Genomic DNA, 18,926 nt, shown 5'->3' with positions numbered 1-18,926 from the left:
ACACATACATATACACACAGAAACACATACACACACACACACACACACACACACAGGAGATATTATTTAATTTCACCCGTGTTATCTGACTGAGTTCTACATGAACCCGGCTGCTCTGCATTGCGGCTCACATCCTCTGCATCTTGATTTGATGTGACATTCCTGCTAACTCAGGCTGCTGCCAATAGGGACGCCTTCTCCTTTATCTCACTGTCCACTGGGACTTATGATTTGGGTCAGTAGTCAAGTGGTTCAAATAAAACAGACTCCAACCTCCCATTCTCAGATTTCACAACTAAGCGTCTTATCTGTGGGTAGAAATGTCTGATGTGTAAAAAACGGAAACACCCGTCAGGGGAGAAATACTTCATTCCTCTTCAGGAAAAGTCTGGAGCCGAGATTGTGTTTCATTGACAGACAAGACCAAGAGGCAAAGAGGTGTCTCAAACAGGACAGGGTTTGCAAATGGGTCCTGTAGCTTTCTCTTATTGCCCAGGATAAAAATAGCAGGAAGCTGGAAAAGGACGCTCTGGTGGAGGGGAGTTGTTAGTCTCATTCCTTTCTCAAATGCAAATACACTACTAACAAACAAGAAAGCCCTCAAACCCATGCGAATGAGCGAATGAGCCCAGCTTATTGTCAGCTCTGCTCTACTCACAAAACCAAACCTCAAAGGCATCAGGAATTGAAAGTCATTGCAGCACACACACACACAGAGGAACACTGAGAAAGCAGACTGTATCTGTCTTCTATAGGAGGAAAAAGAAACATTCCATGCAGAACACACAACCGGGAAACCCTTTCCTCCTCTCTTTAATTACGTACGGGAAGCCTTAGCCAGGGTGTTGGAGCTGGACTCTGCAGACCTGTCTTCTGCTTTATCTGGATGCTGCTTGATGAGGGGCAGGAGAAGATCTCCTTGCATCCAGAAATGAAAACCCTGGCTGCCGGGGCCATGAGTGCTGGAACACATAGTCACGTGCAAATACTCTTGTCACCTATCGGGGCCTTAGGCCCTCAGCACCCATGTGGCTTCACATCATTAAGGCCAGCCTGGATGCCTTAAGCAGGACTCAACCAGGTTTTCAGGCTGGTCTAGGGGGATGCAGTTGTCCCCTGGATCCTACTGTCGGCACTTCCAACCCAGCAGCCTAGGAGGTAGCTTTGTTCCATTATTTTTCTAGCACCAAGTGTTCCGGGAATAGAATGAAGAGGCTGTGGCTCCTTCTACCATGGGCTCTGCTATGAGACAAGGGCAGCCATGTCGTCAGGGCGCACAGCTCCTTCCTTCCACCTTTCTCTGAGCAGCCCTCTCCATTCTCATATTCTCTCTCTCTCTCTCTCTCTCTCTCTCTGTATGTGTGTACAGGAGCACAGTCGCATGAAGTAAGGACTGTAACACAGTGAGAAGGAGTTGCCATTCTTTGGCCCCGGCCCCATGTTAGCCCACTCCTGTTCTGTTAACACAAATGTCAATTTGGAGAGGTCTGCTCAAGCACAAACAGCCACCCCTTATTCCTCTGGAGGAGGCTCCATTTGCTTTCTCAGCCAAACAGAGAGCATGCTTAGGAAACCACTCGAGGCTGGGCGCCTCCGTGCAGTCACACTGTAGCCTGTGCTACTACGAGCAGCATCCAAGCAGAGGCGCTGCCCAGAGCAGCCGGCTCTGTACTCACTAGGCAGGTCTGTGGTTGGAAGGACAGGAAGAGGCCAGGTTGCTATGAAACACGAAGGACAGAAAGGGGACTAAATGGTGAGGGCCAGAAAAAACATAAAACTCACATACTCCAAAGTACACATTATGCATATAAGTGTGTGTGCATATATATATCATATATGTGTGTGTGTGTGTGTGTGTGTGTGTATGTATCAGAGACAGTATGTCAGTCACTCATTCCTGTCTCCCTGAGTTATCAATATTGATATAAATATTTTGGAGAGATTATCAAAGACTTTGCTGACAAAGGACTCATGCAGCAAGAGATAACATATCCCCAATTATTCTTTCGAATAAATCCAGTTACTAAATGCTGGACATTTTATTTTGTGTATATTTCCACTTAATCTTTTTTTTATAGATATGTATGTATACCATAAAAGGGGAATCTATCTTTAGTTTTAGAGATAAGAAATCTGAGATTTGGGGGATTCCAAAGAGACTCTTCTGTGGTCATGGGGTCACAGGTAGAAGGTCAGAGTGGAGATCTGAACTGATGGCAGTCTGCTTCAAAGGCCTAGACTCCTCTAGCCACAGAGCATAGCTTGGATTGAGATGGTTGGAAAGATTCTTATTCAAAATGATGGGAAGAGGACTTGAGGCTAAGACCAAACAACGGGGGACTTCTGCAGTTTTATGGAGAATAAAGCCATGTAGGCAGGGCCATGCTGCTGTGTGCCACTCTGGGCTGATGTCTGGGCTGGTGCCGACATCACCCCAGACATTGTTCACTTAATGTCTCACTTTGTCATCCCCACCCTGACCCCAGCCCTACTTCTTCCCCCTGCTAGAAAGCCAGGTTCAAGTTTCCAAAGAGTGGCCCTGCTCTACTCCTCCAAATTCAAAGTACTAAAATATAGCACGGTAAAGAGAAATGAGTGGGAAGAACAGGCTCACCCACTGTGACAAAGGCACAGTTCATGTTCCTGGTGGTCAGTGATGCCCATCCAGGGTAAGCAAACCAGAGCTTGATAAATGCTATAATCTTCATTATTTTCTTTATAGTGGGTATGTAGTGGGAGTAGGCTCACCATTTGATTTCAGAACAGAGATCAGCAAGCGTCACTTGCAAAGTGTTAAGTAATTTGTGCGGTCCGTCTGTGAACAGGCACTGTTAACTTCCCCACAAATATTTATGAGGAGTCTATGCACTAATGGGCACAGTAAAAAGCTACAGGCTGCACTCTCTAATTTCAGAGCTTACGTCCAACTAAAATAAAGGATAAAAACACAATGCCTCAAAGTGTTTTACGTGACCCTGCAGGCAGGGCAGAGGTTTGTCTTTTATTTTTCTTCTTCTTGGTAAATTCTTTTGGCTTTTCCAAATACCAGCTTTGGTCTGACCTGCTGAGAATCACATCACAAGTATACAAAACAGCCTCAGGACAGCTGTCTGCAGGGCGTCCTATCCAGAACAAAGCTCTTCTCTTGTCTTCCCTGAGAGGCCCGTGTCTATTCCTTTTTCCCTTTGCTTCTTAAAAACTCCCGATGTGACTTTCCATTGCTAGAGCTGAGTTATCTCCCGGTGAGCCTATAACCTTGGGCAGGTGAGTCTTGCCTGGTGGAAAGGTACCTGCAGGGATGGGGTGAAGAAATCAATACTCACTAGCTCGAGGAGACAACGGGACAAGGGTGGAAGAGTTAGCAGGAGCCACTGGAGAAACAAAATTGAAAGTGAAAAAATGGAAAATAGATCACTGGGAGGATAGGGATGTTGGATTGAAAAAAAATGGGGGTAGCAATCCTGGGGTGCTGGTATGTGGAGCTGGTGGGAAGTAAGTTGGAAAGAGAAAAAACTGCCCGGGACAGGCAGCTGGCATGCTAGAGGACAGTACGCAGGGTTCTCTTTCAAGTACACGCCTTGCACACAAGAGCCTGTTAAGGCTGGCATGCAGGTAAGGAATTGGCGAGGAACAGCTGAAAAGGCCTCGACCCTTGTCTGGACATAAACAGCTAGGTGGGCAAGATCACTCGTGTCCATAAGCTCTGAGGAACAGGACGACAGACATCTAGGCCTCAGCTTATTGTGACCCTTAGCAAGGAAAGAGGCTGGCTTTTCAGGTTACGCTCTGGATATGTGTTTATATATAGGAATGTATTTATGTATATATCCTGTTTGTGTGTATGCATGTTTGTATTAGTGGGTGATCGTACACATCTGTGTGTGTGTCGAGGCCAGATGTTGAGTGTCTTCTTCAATTGCTTCTCCACCTTATTTTAAAAATATTTTATTTTAAATTACATGTATATGTGCATGTCTTTGTGTAGACGTATATGTATAGGAGTGTAGGTACACAAGAAGACCAGAAGGGGGCGTCAGATCCTCAGAGCTAGAGTTACTTGTGAGCTGCCTGACATGGATCCCGAGAACTTAACTCTAGTCCCCTGCAACCATAACCAATGAGCCCTCTTTCTAGTCCCCAGCCACCTTACTTTTTAAGATGGGGGTCTCTCACTGAGCCTAGGGCTCACTGATTCAGAGAGTCTTGCTGGCTATGCAGCAAGACCCTTGTTGTCCCTATGGCCCTGGTCCTGGGGTCACAGGCACATGTTCCTGGCTTTTTTATGTGAGTGCTAGGGACTGGGCTCAGATCTTCGCTCTTGTACAGCAGGTGATTAAATGACTGAGCAGCCCCTCCTCCTCCTGGTACACAAAGCAAAACCTACATATCTCACTCTCTAATCTGAATAACTGAGTGAGATGGAATTGGCTATCTTCAACGACAAGGGACAGTCGGTTTTTATACAGAAGCCCCTGAAAACATGGCTGCTTTCCAAAAATCCTCCCTAGAGAAGGTGATTGTTTACACTGCTGGGAAAAGTGAGACAAACAACATTCAGTGTCAATCCTGCACCCCCAGAGGAAGGAACAGTTAAAGATACAGGATCCTCACAAACAATCTTAAGTACCCTTCAGCATGGAGGAAGCTTAGAGACCGTATATCTGGCACACTGGGACACTGAATGGGATTTTGGTGTTTGATTGACAAGTATCCAGAAGCTGTCCATCATCAGTAACAAAAGGCAGGCCCCTTTGAGAGCTAGGTGACAGAATGGGAAAGCACCACCCTATTGGCAGAGCTGCCTTAGTGCTCGGGGCTTGGTTTTCCAGTACCTTCCAGATGACATCATTAGTGTAAATGTCCCTGATGTCATAAGCAGTTTGCTTACCAATCTTTCATGAATAGGTGACTCAGTTAATTAAGGTAAATGTCTCTCATTTTAGTGTGTGTGTGTGTGTGTGTGTGTGTGTAGCTTGAGATGTTTGTGTAATTGTTCTTGTTATTTTGGGAACAGCCTAATACCTTATGCATTTTAATCATGTGCATTGCTATGCATTTAAGGTACCCTCACACATGTCACAGAGGGGACAGTATATCAAGAGAAAAACCTCAAGATACATCTTTTAAAAAATGTGCACCTGATATGCTCTATTTTCTTTCTTGGCACGGAAGCGAAAGTCAACAGTACCAACTAGGCCATGAAATTCTACAAGTGTGGGGTTCAGTGACAGAGTAAAAAGGTTCAGCAAGAAGAGAGAGTACAAGTTACCAGCAGGGAAGCAGCCCCTCCTGCGGCAAGCAGATCATGAACTTATTAGCGAGGGTCTCCACACAGGCATCGAACTTGAAATCACATGCACAGAACACACCCCAGGTTAGAGCTTAGTTTGTTTAGACTCACAGCTCTCTCTTCTTCTCCATGCACGGTACGCAGAGGACCCTCAAAAAGCTAACTCATGCTTTGCCTTGCAGCTAGCTGGGAGGCTTTAGTACTTTTGCTAGTTTTGCCTGCTCTTCTCTGGCTGTGATAACCTACACCCCTGACTGTGCAGAGGTTTCCTAGGGAGCCAAGAAAGCAACTATGTTATTGAAACATCTCAATAAACTCCAACAGTTAGTTAATGCCCAGCACTGGTCTTAACTAATCCCTCCCAACTCAGAAGTCTGGCAGCTAACCCTCTGGCCCTGTGCATTTCTCTCTCCTGGGGTTAGGAGTTCCACTCTGGTCCCAAGCCCAGAGCCACAAGTCAGTCTGTGTCTAGACACCTATAGACCTATAGGATAGGGGGATAGTGTCAGTGGATGAAGTGGATGAAGTGGGAGAAACACACACAGATCGGTCCATGGATGATTCTTTATCTGAGTTCAGACATCTTTCTTGTCTTCCAAGAAGTGGGAGTGAGGACCCGGAGGAGACCCTTGTGAAGACATGCAACTTCACAGTAGAAAAAGTGGGTTTTGTCTCAGCAGTGGTAAACACTGGCTTCATCTTTTCCATGGTGTCCTTTCTTAGGACAGGCAGGATGGTCTCTGGCCAGAGCCACCATCAGTGACTTGGGGAAAGCTTATGAGGGTTAAAAGAAAGACCCCACTGAGGTTTCCTCAGGGAATGTGCTCTTCCCATCTTTAGCAAGATACCATGCTGATACTCTGCATACGCTTCTAAAATTACACTTCACTTCTGCTTGTCAAAAACAATCTTTCCTTCTTAACCCTCCCTCCCTCCCTCTCTCCCTCCCTCCCTCCCTCTCTCCCTCTCTCCCTCCCTCCTTCCTTCTTTCCTTTCTTCCTTCCTTGCTTATTTCTTTCGTTCCTCCCTTCCTCTTTGCCTTCCTGGAGGTTTGAATCTATGGGGTTGCAGAGGCCAGGGAAGTGCTGGACAGTCGAGATAGATCGCCAGTCCTTTCTCTTTTCATTTCATCTTGAGACAGGGTCTCACTAAGTTACCCAGGCTAGTCTGAAACTCAGTCTGTAGCCCAGGGAGGCCTTGAACTTATGATCCTCCCACGTAAGCCTCCCACAAAGCTTTGTAAGGCCTGATGCTTATTAACTCTTTAAATCATACCTTTACTATATGATTGAGAAAACCAACTCTTGTGCTAATTGTTGCTGGGTCACAGCCTTCTGCAGAGGACTCTCAGAGGCTTCCTTAATCATCCTCATTCCTACTACGAGACAATAAAAGACCAAGTCCAGGGGCTTCCTTCTTCTAAACATTAACAACTAAAACTAAAAGTAAAATCTTAATTAAGCACATAATTTCTTTAACGTGACTTGAAGCGTACCTTTTGCTGTATTAAAAAACAAACCTGATCCCCCAATAATCCTATCTTCATAAGGCCCAAGCCGGTAATGAATGGAAACTATTGTGACCTTGGGGGCCAAGTCCAGTTCCTCCAAGTCAACTCTAATTGCTGCAGAGAAGACAGTCAACAGAAAGTCTTATTTGGGCCTCCCTCTCTCTAACTAGCAAAGCTGCTCCTTACTTACTGATCACTTCCTGTAGAGAAGGGGATGGAGGAAGCAGCTTAGGATTGGTGGAAGGATCCAGAAGGAAAAGCTTTCTCACCAGAGCTCCCCTGGGGCGCAGCTGTCAGTCCTCATTGCTCCCTGACTGCACCCCGCACTCCCACAGGCCCTGATTCTGACACCTTCCTCAGCTGATGCTTCAGACACCAACTTGCCTGATACCACATCCACACCCAGCTACTTAGTTTTTGCTGTTGCTGCAGTATTTCCAAATACTTTTATAACTAGAACTTTCCTTGAGTGCCTTTTAGGATCTAGTAGCTTTCGAGAACGTTGTGTATAGCTTCCTGAATATCTTTCTGTCCGGGTCTGTCAGGTGCCTCCACGCTTGGTTCTTTAGGTGCTCAGCTTAGGGAGAGCCAGTCCTTGTCAAAGTGACATTTGGGATTTGGGTGTCTCTTCAGGCTGAGGGGTCAGGGCTAGTTCTACTCTCTGTAGCACCTGTCACATCTCTTGATTCCTTTGTTTTCATCATTGTGTGTTTCCAGTTTACATAATTAGAGTGTCACTCCAAGGGAAATCTCTCCCTCTCTCCATGATACTGGATAGCTACTAAGTGAAATGGCCAGTCTTTTCCCAATATGGGAACGTGCACTGTCAGTAATCCAGTGCCAATGAAGAGAGCTGACCAGAACTGAGGCTTAGCTCCCTCCCATGCCCACTGCAGGCAGCTCCCTGCAGGACACAGTGTAGCTACACCGTCCTGAGAGCCCCCACTAGGCCTTCCCACCAGCTGCCTTTGCTCCTCCTCATATACCAACTAAGAGATAAGCCAGGAACCATGCGTGCTCCATTCTCTTACTTCCTAAAAACAAAGAGGAAGGTTATTTTTGGCTCCTTCTCCTCGACCATATTTGGAACAATGTCCTCAGGAGGCAGGTGTCACTCCGCTGGTACCAGGGACTAAAAGTGAGGGGTTGCTATTAGCTTGTTACTCTGGGATCATCTGCAGATTTCCACCACGCTTGGTTCAGCAAACTTTATCTTTTCCACACAGTAATTACTACACACAGAGATTAATAAATAAACACAATTTCAAAAGACACGGAAGTCGCATGCTCTAGAACAGTAGTGTTAGCCTCCTGGAGTGACCTATATAAGTTAACAAAGGCACAGCTACACTAAGGTCAGTGTGGTTAGGGCTCAGACAGCATCATCTACTTCAGCCTCTAGGGGACAAAAAAAGGGGCCAGAACTAAATTATGAACTAGAACTAGGTGTTAACACTATGGAAACAGGTAATGAGGTATGAAGAGGCACTTACGTGGAGGAGGGCTATCTGCATTTCCCATGGATGGAACACAGACGGAAAGAAAAGCCAAGAGACAGACCCAAGGGGAAAAAAAATAAGATGTAAAAGAAATGAACAGAATCCACAGAGCACATGGAGCTGAAACTCAAATCATCAAATTACTTTAAACAGAAAGAAACAGTCCTTGCAGAAGGACCATGAAACGGCTCTATTGCTGGGAAGAGGTTATGGGGGTCTTTTTGTAGGCACCCAAGCTTCTCAGACAAAGAAGCAAAGGGTTCTCTTGTGTGGATTAAATCAGGGTCTGGGGAGAGCTTGGAGCTCCATGGTTACCCAGGAGGGCAGGTCTCCAGCATCCACAACAGCTGGAGGGACCTAGCAGTCTTGTGGGGCAGCAATGGTGGATGGCAGACGAACATGGCCAGGACAAGGCTCATCCAAAGCCTGGCTGCTGAGGGAAATGAAGGCTAAGCTGGGCAAGTATGGTTTAGGGTTGGAGGGAATGACAGAGAGAAGCTAGAGGCAGCCCTGAGTGGAATCTGGGGAAAGTAACTTGCCTGATAGAGTCCGAGAGGCAGAGATGTCTGAGGGGTCATCTTGGGAACGAAGAACCAGACAAGTGCAGGGCCCCTATTAGACAGTGGGTACCCGTACCTCCTCACAAAGAAGACTCTGTTTTTCTCTCTATGACTTAATACTGTCGCTGCATCAAAAGTGCGGGCTCTAATGACACAAGCAGTCACTGTCTCTGTCGTCTTCCTTCAAGTCACAAGGTATTTAGGGGCCACTGTGGCCTGGCTTAATAGGCAGCACTCCCAACTCCTTCCATTTGCCCTGTGTGTTTTCCCCTCCCCCCTCAGACTCTTCCCCAAAGTTAATCATTGGTGGCCTCTGGCTGCTATTCTAATAAACCGGGCCACGCATTAGGACAGTAAGCATCCTCCACACATTCTGAGAAGAGTGAGTGCAGATTAGCCATCCCTGAGAACTAGAGTGTTGAGTGGGCCACTAGGAGCATGGGGACCCGAAAGTCAAAAGGTAGCTTCTGAGCTATGATAGGAGCCAGCTCAGGGTCCCCATTTGTCCCTGAGGGAAAGAGGGAAGAGTGTGAACGTGGAGAGAGACAGAGCAGCTGGCTGTACTTACGGACTGGCTGTGTCTTGAACTCAGTGGCTGCACTGATCTCGCCCAGCCCCTTGCCGTTGAGGGCCGCCAGCCGTACCGAGTACTTTGTCTCAGGTTTCAGGCCCATGATGGTGACAATGCCTTCCATGTTGGCTGTGGTGAGAAAATAGGGCTGATTAAAAGAGAGTGTCCGTGCACAGGCAAGAAAATTCAGTGAAAGATGGTATGGCAGGTCTTCATCAAATTAAACACAACCATTGTTTGGCAACCATGTAGAAAAATTGAAAGCAGGAGATGAACGGATACCTGTCCACTCACGTTCACACCTGCACGGTGAAGTCCCAAGTATACACCAATGGTCCAAAGTCACAAGCAGCCTTGATGACTTTTACATAACAGATGACTGGATTAATGAAATGCAACAAGGAGCAATGGTGAGGTATTTACCCAGTCTTAGAGTTGAAATGTTGACACATGCTACGATATGGTAAACCTTGAGAACATTTTGTTAAATAAACAAGCTGATGCCAGAGAACACATAGCATATGATTCCGCTCTCATGAGGAACCTAGACTAATCAGCTAGGGGGCAACAGTGGAATGGTAGTTGCCAGGGGCCAGAGGAGGTGGATAAAGGAGGAATTAGAGTTTCTGTCGGAGGTGAAATGTTCTAAGCTGGTCAGTGGTAATGACTCAACACTACTGACTTGTATACTTAAAAAATGATTAAATGCAAAATTCATGTGAATTTTTTTTATCATAGTTAAAAGATAAGTAGAAGTGATCTTTTAAAACAGAAAGTACTGGGGAGGTATCTCAGTGGATGACGTGTCTGCTGTACAAGAGAAATACCTGATTTCAAATCCCCAGAAGGCATGTAAAAGCTGGGGTGGAGGCACTCTCCTGTAACCCAGCACACAGATAGACTATAGACCACTGAAGCTCCCTGGTCAGTCAGCATAGCTGAAGTCATGATTTTCATGGCCAGAAAATAAAGGTGGGGAATGATACAGGAAATCTTTATCCATCCATGGATATACTTGATGCTGACCCCAGAAAGGGGGCACAGAGAGAGACAGAGAGGGGGGAGGAACACACACACACACACACACACACACACACACACACACACACACACACGACACACATGGGTTTGTTGGAGGAAGGGAAGGAGGAAGGAAGAGAGGGAGATAGAAAGGAAGAGAGAGAAATGGGGATATTTAATCTTGGAAGACCTCACTAGATTGACTTAACTTGAAAGACAGAATAGGATTTGTGCATGGTAGATCTGTCTGTCATCTTGCTGGTTTTGTTACTGTTAGCAGTACATGACTATCCCTGGGGACCATTAGGGATGCCCAGGTGTCATCAGGGAGGAAACAGAGAGCAGAGTGGGGGATGTTCTGCACTCTTTCCAAATGAGCTCAGCACCTAATCAGGTCTTCTCTCTGGGGATCATCTGATATGTCCTTTCTGTCCCAGAGAGGTCACAAGAACTAGGTTCTGAAGCAGCAAAGGACAGAAGGTCAACAACTCTATGGAAGCGTGACCCTGACCCAATTCTAGCTGAAGAGTTCCTAACTCTGGAGGAAAGCTGGATGGGATGGCAGATGGTGGCATCCTACACGCTCCCTACCTACACAGTCAACAAGGATCTGATGAATTCTAGGGTGCCAACTAGACTCACCTTCTTTGGCATCATACCACTTGAAATGCCATGCTTCTTCACCCAGCGACTTCCACTCAGCCTTGTATTTGAGGATGGGCACGCCACCTGTGGCCTCTGGCTCATCAAATTGCACCTGTGCTGTGCTGGAGTATGGTTCCACTCGGTCAATGGATGGAGAAGATGGCGTGTCTGTGAGAATACATACGGACACCCAGGTCATATATGTGGACCAAGACCAGAACATGAGAATTTGAAGTATGTCTTTTACATTTCTCCTCCATTTCAGGAATCCTATCTAAATGTAAGAGTCTCTGACTTTGGAGACTTTCCTAGCTTACGTCACACTCTCCTCACCTTGTCCTATGGCTAGATTCTCTCACTATGAGTGACTAACAGCATCTGACTCTTTAGAGCCTGACTTTATCTTCAACCCCTTCATGGGTATCCTTGAAATGTGTAAGATGCACCAATGAGGGCAAGGATGGGGTGGAAGTTAACACTGGATGGCACTTACCTGCTTGAACAAGGATGAATTCCAAGGACTCCTGTCCAATACGGTTCACTGCTGTACAGTTGTAATTTCCAAAGTCATTTTCTGAATCAGGGGTTACCTGTAGAAAGATAAAACCCATGGATTACAAGTGAAACATGGGCGGCCACACTCATCTTTCTTTCTTAGATACAGTTAGCATAGAATAAATCAGGTGAGGAACACATTATCTATCTCAGTGAGAGGAGCTCAGTGGCTCATGGAAGAGACACATTCCACTCCCCAATCCCAGTCTAGCCACATGGTCAGGACCAGAAAAGCTGAGGATAGGGTCGGTGGGGGGGGAGGACCTGGAAGAAAGGCTCAGTTTGTTCTCCACCCTACGCTCCCCAGTTCTGGATGTGCCAGAGAAGCAGGAGAAATGACCACACAGCCCATTCCACCCTGCCTTTCCCAGCCCCTAACTCACCTCCAGGTAGCTAGCCAAAGGGGTGTTGTAGATCTTGATGTTGCTGTAGTTAGAGCTTGGTAGCAGTTGACCATCTCGGAACCAGGAGATGGTGGCACTTGGGTAGGCGAAGACCTCACAGGTAATGTTCACCTGGTTCCCTTCCCACGTGTATACAGCCACAGGGCCCTGGAGCTTGGGAGCATCTACAATGAAGGACAATGACCATCAGAACCGCTTTCTTGGGACACCCCAGAGTCTGTCTTCCGCCACTAGAAAGGTAAGCAGGACACAAAGCAGAGCTGGTGCCTGGAGCAGGGGAGCTCTGGGAAATTTTGGAATGCATGTTGGAATTCTCTCCTTGGGAGAACTCACAGAGTGGGGGGTCTGGTGGGCAGCTTGGGGATAAGGTTTGTGTGTGGGTACTTTGGGCCAAAGGTCTGAAACCGATGAGAGCCAACAGCCTCGGGGAATGCACTAGGTAGAACTTTCTACTGAAGCTGAAGCTTATGTCTCCTGCATCCTGACCCTTCACAGCTCCTCCCTCCTCCCACTCTTTCCCAAGTTATTCCTTACATTGAACTTCAAGGTACATGGATTGGGAGTCCTGGCCGATGGTGTTGCTGGCAGTGCAGATATATTCTCCAGCATCTGTGTACTGGATGCTCTTCAGGGTCAGGGAGGACACACGGGCATGGCTTCGTACCACCATGTGCCCATCCAGAGTCTGCCAGGAGGAAAGGGACAGCATCAGACACTGAGGTGAAGCAGAGGGCAGGGGCAACTTAGAGCAGTGTGGGTCTAGGAGACAAGGCCATTGCTTGTCTACAATCAGTCTCTAGTCCCCTCTCTATGTCACCCTCTAAATTCATGTCACCTACTTCATAATGGAGGAGTGTGTGGGAGCAGAGTAGAGACTTTAAAGCAGTTCAAACAGAATATGGGACTCAGCTGGTTGCGGGGATACTAAGGTTTCCCAAGACTAGTTTAAGGTGTGTTAAAATGGAAACTAAGCCCTGGCTGGCACAGATTCCATCAAGGCATTGCCTTCCACTGTCCTCTGTCCTTTCCTTCTGGTCTGACTACCACCCACAGTTCTATGGTGTGTGAATGGGTACTAGGAAATGCCAATGACCCGAATGTAAGAAATCCAAGAAGTGTCTTTCCTATGAATGCCTCTCTTCCCTAAATGCTTGATAGCAAGACAATTTTTATTCTTAATGTGGGAACAAATCAAAGCTCATGACCTGTTAAGCTAAAAGTAACAGAGCCTCCTCTTGAAGAACAGTGCAGAAAGAGTCACAGGCTCACCCAGGATCCTTTTCAGCAAAGCCTTCATCCATCCTTAGTCTTTGATACTATCATTAGTTTACTGAGTCTCTAACGTTACAAACACTGCTAAGAAATGAATCAGCACACAATCCCTAGGCCATGGATATTAGAATATTTGCAAGGATTCCTTCCTTCACATTCTAAGCAAAAGGGTTGCTAGCCATCGAAGGGTTTAGGTGGGTGTTCCTGGGACAGACTCCCCAGAAAGTTGGTAAACTGAAGAAGGGCCCTATTCTATGTAAGCTGGGACATTCAGTCCATTGAAAGATGCTCGGTAGAATAGGACAAGAGGATGTGCTGCGTCTGCCATGCTATTGGGTTTGCTCTTCAGAGATCTGAAGGGCACTTAACCTCAGTTTCTATCAGCTAGAAGCCCAGATGGCAGAACCACACTATCCTTTGCCAGCCAGTCCAGGAAGATCAAAAACCAAAACCCAAACCAAAACCAAACTGAAAAGGTGTCTCTGGCCTTGTATCTCAGCAGATATATGATACAGAGTTCATTTTCCCTCAGTAACCTGCACTATTTGAATCAGGTTCGTTTTACTTCTCTGAGTTGTATCTGGGACCTAAAATATGCTTCCAACAAGGGAAGGAAGGGACAAAAGAAAAATCATCTCTGCTTACAGCTGTGTGTAGCTCTTTTTCTCAAAGATGGATGCCCTGGACATAGAGGAGGCTTGTTGATCAAGAACCTGCATCCTAGGAAGTGATACATATTAATGAGAGGTAACAGGAGACTATCCCAGAAATCCCAGAGACATACAGTTTACTGGAGATGCTAGATCCCAGGACTCCTTTTCTTATAGGCTGATAGTGGTCCATCTTTGTGGCTATTTTTATATGTCAAACAAAATCTTCACCCATCAGTCTATATTAGGGACACACAAAGCGTGAAGTCATTCTTGCAGTTATCTCTAAAAATCTGGTCTGTTTGTTCATCATTCCTCTCTGCCTAAAGCACAACAGAACTGAAGGAAAAAGGGACTCCAGGTCCACAGAGGGTCTTTTCAACCTTGGAATGAACTGTGATTCTATGTGACTCAAACCAGGCTTTTCCCGAGACTGCCATATACACAATTCTCAGGAATCCAAGAGGACATGTCCATGTAGAAAGAAGGCAGAGAGAGGCACACAAGTAGTAATATTAGTACAAAACAAGATAGGAACAGCCTTTGCTCAGAAATATCTGAAGACAAGCTCAGAGAGGCTGCAGGACCTTTTTTTTTGGCTCATTTTAAAAACCTGTCTACTTGCCTACACTTCCCTGTTCGATTTCTGTCATTTAATGATGCCATCAGACAAGAAGACAGTTTCTGTATGAATTTCCAATTTTGTAGTAGCTCACTGCATGTTTGATGATAGGACCCTTTGCCAGATATCCAGTCATCTCTTGGAGGTTACACTGATAGACTCCTGTGTGATTGGCTTATCTCCTCCTGAAATAATTTCTTGTGGCATAGGGATATACCCATGAGACACTTCAACCAAAAGTCCTGTTGACCATGGAGGCTCCCTCAGAGGGAACAGCTGAGCTTAGACAGAAGGGGAATAAGAATATTACAGCAAGGAGATCCTTCTCTCTCTTTAAAAAAACTATGTGTGACTCTACTTATTCCTACCAAAACAGTTCTCTCTCTTAGTAAAAGTGCTAAGCCTTTCAGAGCATCCAGAAAGAAGCTGGCCATAACACAATCCCACTGTTGCACTCCTCTGGCCTCTGGCCTTCATCTCTGAATGAGTCAAATAGGAAAAAAAAAAAAAAGGAACTTCTGAGACCCCTGGGCAGCCTTCACTTGGAAGTCAATTATGTCCAAAGTGAAATATTCAAGATAAAAGACACTTCTGGAAAGTGGAGTGGGGGTATCTGCTCTCTTGGGAGTAAACCTATTACTTCCACTTATAATGATAATCCATTTAGCATCTCCTGAATGATCCCTGATAGATTTCAGCATCTCCCCAAGCCAAGTCTAGATCAGAATGACAGTGGGAGATGTACAAGGTCACGCAGCATAAGATCTGTAGCTGTTGAAGTTGGCTCCATTATTCACCCCTCTTCTCTCCTTCCTGAATGCCAATGTGACCATGAATTTTGGCCAATAAAACACTCAGCCGTGACAGCACTAAGTGATTTCAAGGCCATAGGAGGGAAGCATTTCAGTAGGGACATGTGCTTGACTACAGACCCCCTGTCATCAAGGAAGGCACATCACAGAGATGAACTTATGATGAACAAGATTTGACCATGGCAGACTGTTCAGGTGAGGAAATGAATGTCCCTGCCAGGGGACCAGTGGTAACTTTTAAATATTAAGCAGCATTCAATATTTATGTCTATGACTTAAAGACAGGAGTTATGTATTCTGAATGGTTACTATCCCAAAAGACTGAGAGGGTACACTCATTCAATCAAAATATAGAGTCTATTGGACTAGTGAATCCTCTTCTGTGATGGCCGTTTGGAGTATTAATGTTTGACCTGGAGAACTACAAAAGGGACTTTAAGAGAAAGTATTCACAGGTTAGATTTTTGAACCTCATCTAAAGGTGGTATGTGTGTGTGTACACATATGTCTATGTGGAAGTTAGAAATCAAACCCAAGTGCCATTCTTCAAGAGCCTTGTTTTTCAAGAAAGAGTCTCTCACAGAGATCCGGGGCTCCTTAATTAGGCGAGGCTAGCTGGCCAATGAGCCCCATAGATCCACCTGTTTATTTCTTCCCAGTGCTGAGATTCAAAGCCCACAACACATTGCTTGGCTTCTAACATGGGCACCGAGGCTCAATACCAGGTCCTTGTGCTTGTGTGGCAAGCCCTTTACTGACTAAGCTATACCTCCCTAGTTCCAGGGCAACTGCTTTTGAACGATACAATTGGTCACTCACAGTTCCAAAACCAGGTTAAGAAAATGGTGGGCATGATGATATGAAATAGGAAGGTTAATGCTTAGCTTTGGCCCAAGTCCCATGTCACCTAAACTGAAGCGAGTGGGCAGGGAAATTGCAAAGGCTAAATGCTACTGACTTTACAAAACATAAAACCATTTGTGCCAAATCACCCCAATCTTACAAATTTAATGCGCCATAAAGATAACGGATACATTGAACGATTTAGAGACACTGGTGAGGGATGACTTCGGTGTTGCTTTTGACAGGAAATGCAATGTGAAAGGCCAGTCATTATCAAGTAAGTGAGCAACAAGGTGAGCTGAGGTGGAAAGGGAAGGGCTGAGTGGGTTTTAGATCACTCACGCTATGACTTTATGGTCCAAAGCCACAGACACCAGATGAGAGTTTTAAAAAAAATTTCTTTCTTTCTTTTTTTTTTTTCTTCAAAATGTCTGGCTTGGGAATTGGGGCAATTTATGTCTATCAATATAATTACCTGGGTATGATTTTACCAGCACCAGCAAGAGAATAAGGTCTCGTTTTAGAAAATAATAAAGATTGGCTCCTCCACTCCCAACACAGCTTGCTTGCTCATTCTACAAAATAACACTATTGCTAGGTGATGTCTACTGCTATGGACCTAATCTTTAATCCACCTAAAGTGCTCACTAGGTTAGCAAGTCTGGTTATTAACTGTGATGGTGAGTTAAACTGAAATGCTTTCAGAGCTAGACACTGGCTAATGGTCAGGTAAGCTATACCTCTTGCTTCTCTGGTCGAGTCCACGATGCCTGGAGAGAACAAGATATAAAACACAACAAGAAGGCAGTAAAATGTCACATGTTGCTTTAGAGAACTCACTCTGCATTCCGTGCACATGCAGCTTCTTTTTAATTCAGAAAAAAAGATTTCAAGGCCCCCTTCCAAGGATAGGAGTGTCCCTCAATTTTAATTCAGAACTTAGCTGATGGTCAGCTCCCTCCCCACCTTACGCATGTTAAAATGCCTACTTCAAAGTTGAAGGCATCCTAAACCCTGTATATATGTGTATCAATACCAGAAGACATAGTCAACTCCTCCTATGCTGAGCAACTTAAACAGTCTTCATAATATTTGAGGGCACTCAGTTCTTATCAAATAATCTAGAGTTACTTAAAGAGTAGATTTTTTTCCCCTCTGAATGTTTTAGACAGATTATCACACATGTACTAAAGCCATTAAATGCTCACGCATTTGACAATTCAGCATGCATCTAATGAAAAATGATTATAAAAACAAAAATTGAGAGAGAACAGAACACGTGCAGAGAGATACAACAAGTGTTGTATGAAGTCTTTGAGACTATGGATCAGGAAGCTTTGAGAACGCTAAATGCTGCGTGATGATACTGGGGCCTTAGTGCTTAAAGTCAGAAGGTCCCAAACAGCATTTAGATGGAAGGATGAACCTTCTTTATCCAACATGCCACTCATGAAAGAGTGAGAAAACTCACGCTCATGAAGAGTTGGGGAACTTTCTGTTCAGGTGTGGTATAGATTTGATTTATCCTGTACATAATTTTCTACTCTGTTTTTTTTTCCCATTGGGTGGCATTCCTGACTGACTGTCCCTGGTGTTCAGATGACAAAGGACAGAAATGGTGCTAGAAACAGTGAATGCAGACGAGTTAGCAAATGGTAAGTCCATTAAATGCAAGGCACTTCGGTGAGACAGGGAGAGGGAAACACTGGGTCACATCACGTGGTGCTGAGATGAGGGAGGAAGTGAGAACAAAGACATGCACAGACCAAGGTCATGGTGGCCCAACATGTCAGCTAGAGTTGCCAGTTCTACAACACTTTAAAGCTCATTTGTCACATGCCAGGGCTGTGTCAATCAAGACTTCTGTATTTTTTTTGAAATGGGACTATATCATATATGGTTATTTATTTTCAAATTGGATTCTTCAGTGTGTCAGTTCCAAACTAACAGCATTCTGTGGCTTTTAAAATAAGCTTTTGCTAGGGACACACATTTCTAGTAGCCTGATTCTTCCCTCTGTGCCTGGTGGAATGCAGCAAATATCTGTCTTGACTATATTGGTGGTGTGGCCCAACCAAAGGCAATCTTACATCCAAATCTATATATGTCAGAAATAAATCAGGCTAAGATTATTATGCTGCAAATGTTGCTAGATTTTGGTTGTTTCAATACTTCTTTTTGCTGCTACATACACATATCTAGTAGTTTATATGTATATAAGTTAAAGCAAAACCCTTCTATCCTCATATTAAGCATTCTGTCTATGTATCTGCCCATAGGATAGACAGGTCAGGCTCTGATCATGCTATGCAAAACATTTCCTGATGTTTGAAAGTGGGCACTGGTCTTGTACCCAATTAGAAATTCTCCCAAATGAAAAGATAGGTTGGGTTTCAAAAGGATTCAGAATGTCAAAAGGTCTCTCTTACTTGTGGACACTCTGTCAGCCTGAGACTCAAGGCTCACGAGGTGCTTCTCACATGACCTATCTGTCTTTTCCGATCTTAGCTCCCCACCCTTCTTATTCTTTAATAGAGAAGGATCCATATTCTTTCTACAGAGGCATCTCAAAGGCCTAGAGATGTTCTAATAGCAAGTGATGGATGTCTTTTGTTCTGTCAGCGACTGAGTATGCAGATCATAATCCCTGGGTCTCACTCAATGTGTAAACAC

The 18,926-nt window shown here is 45.1% G+C and overlaps 1 protein-coding gene across 3 annotated transcripts in view; it reads right to left on the bottom strand.

The window, feature by feature from the left end:
- Ncam1 (neural cell adhesion molecule 1) overlaps positions 1-18,926 on the bottom strand; it is a 290,564-nt gene that overhangs the window by 28,390 nt on the left and 243,248 nt on the right. Inside the window, exons 9-16 of one of the 3 annotated variants that reach the window (XM_028783715.1) lie at positions 12,589-12,739; positions 12,034-12,218; positions 11,589-11,685; positions 11,093-11,263; positions 9,428-9,559; positions 8,294-8,308; positions 3,324-3,371; positions 1,677-1,718 (exon numbers count right to left, since the gene is read on the bottom strand). In XM_028783715.1, coding sequence (XP_028639548.1) covers positions 1,677-1,718; positions 3,324-3,371; positions 8,294-8,308; positions 9,428-9,559; positions 11,093-11,263; positions 11,589-11,685; positions 12,034-12,218; positions 12,589-12,739 — 841 coding nt within the window. Of the gene's footprint in view, positions 1-1,676; positions 1,719-3,323; positions 3,372-8,293; positions 8,309-9,427; positions 9,560-11,092; positions 11,264-11,588; positions 11,686-12,033; positions 12,219-12,588; positions 12,740-16,993; positions 17,024-18,926 lie in introns of all 3 variants that reach the window. The other 2 variants (XM_028783714.1, XM_028783716.1) reach the window with 2 other exon arrangements.

The sequence above is a fragment of the Grammomys surdaster genome, unplaced genomic scaffold (genome assembly GCF_004785775.1).
Source record: "Grammomys surdaster isolate TR1022 unplaced genomic scaffold, NIH_TR_1.0 1164, whole genome shotgun sequence".
NCBI classification, from domain to species: Eukaryota; Metazoa; Chordata; class Mammalia; order Rodentia; family Muridae; genus Grammomys; species Grammomys surdaster.
The sequence above is the reverse complement of the archived record's forward strand: the minus strand, read 5'-3'. Positions and strand labels throughout refer to the sequence as shown.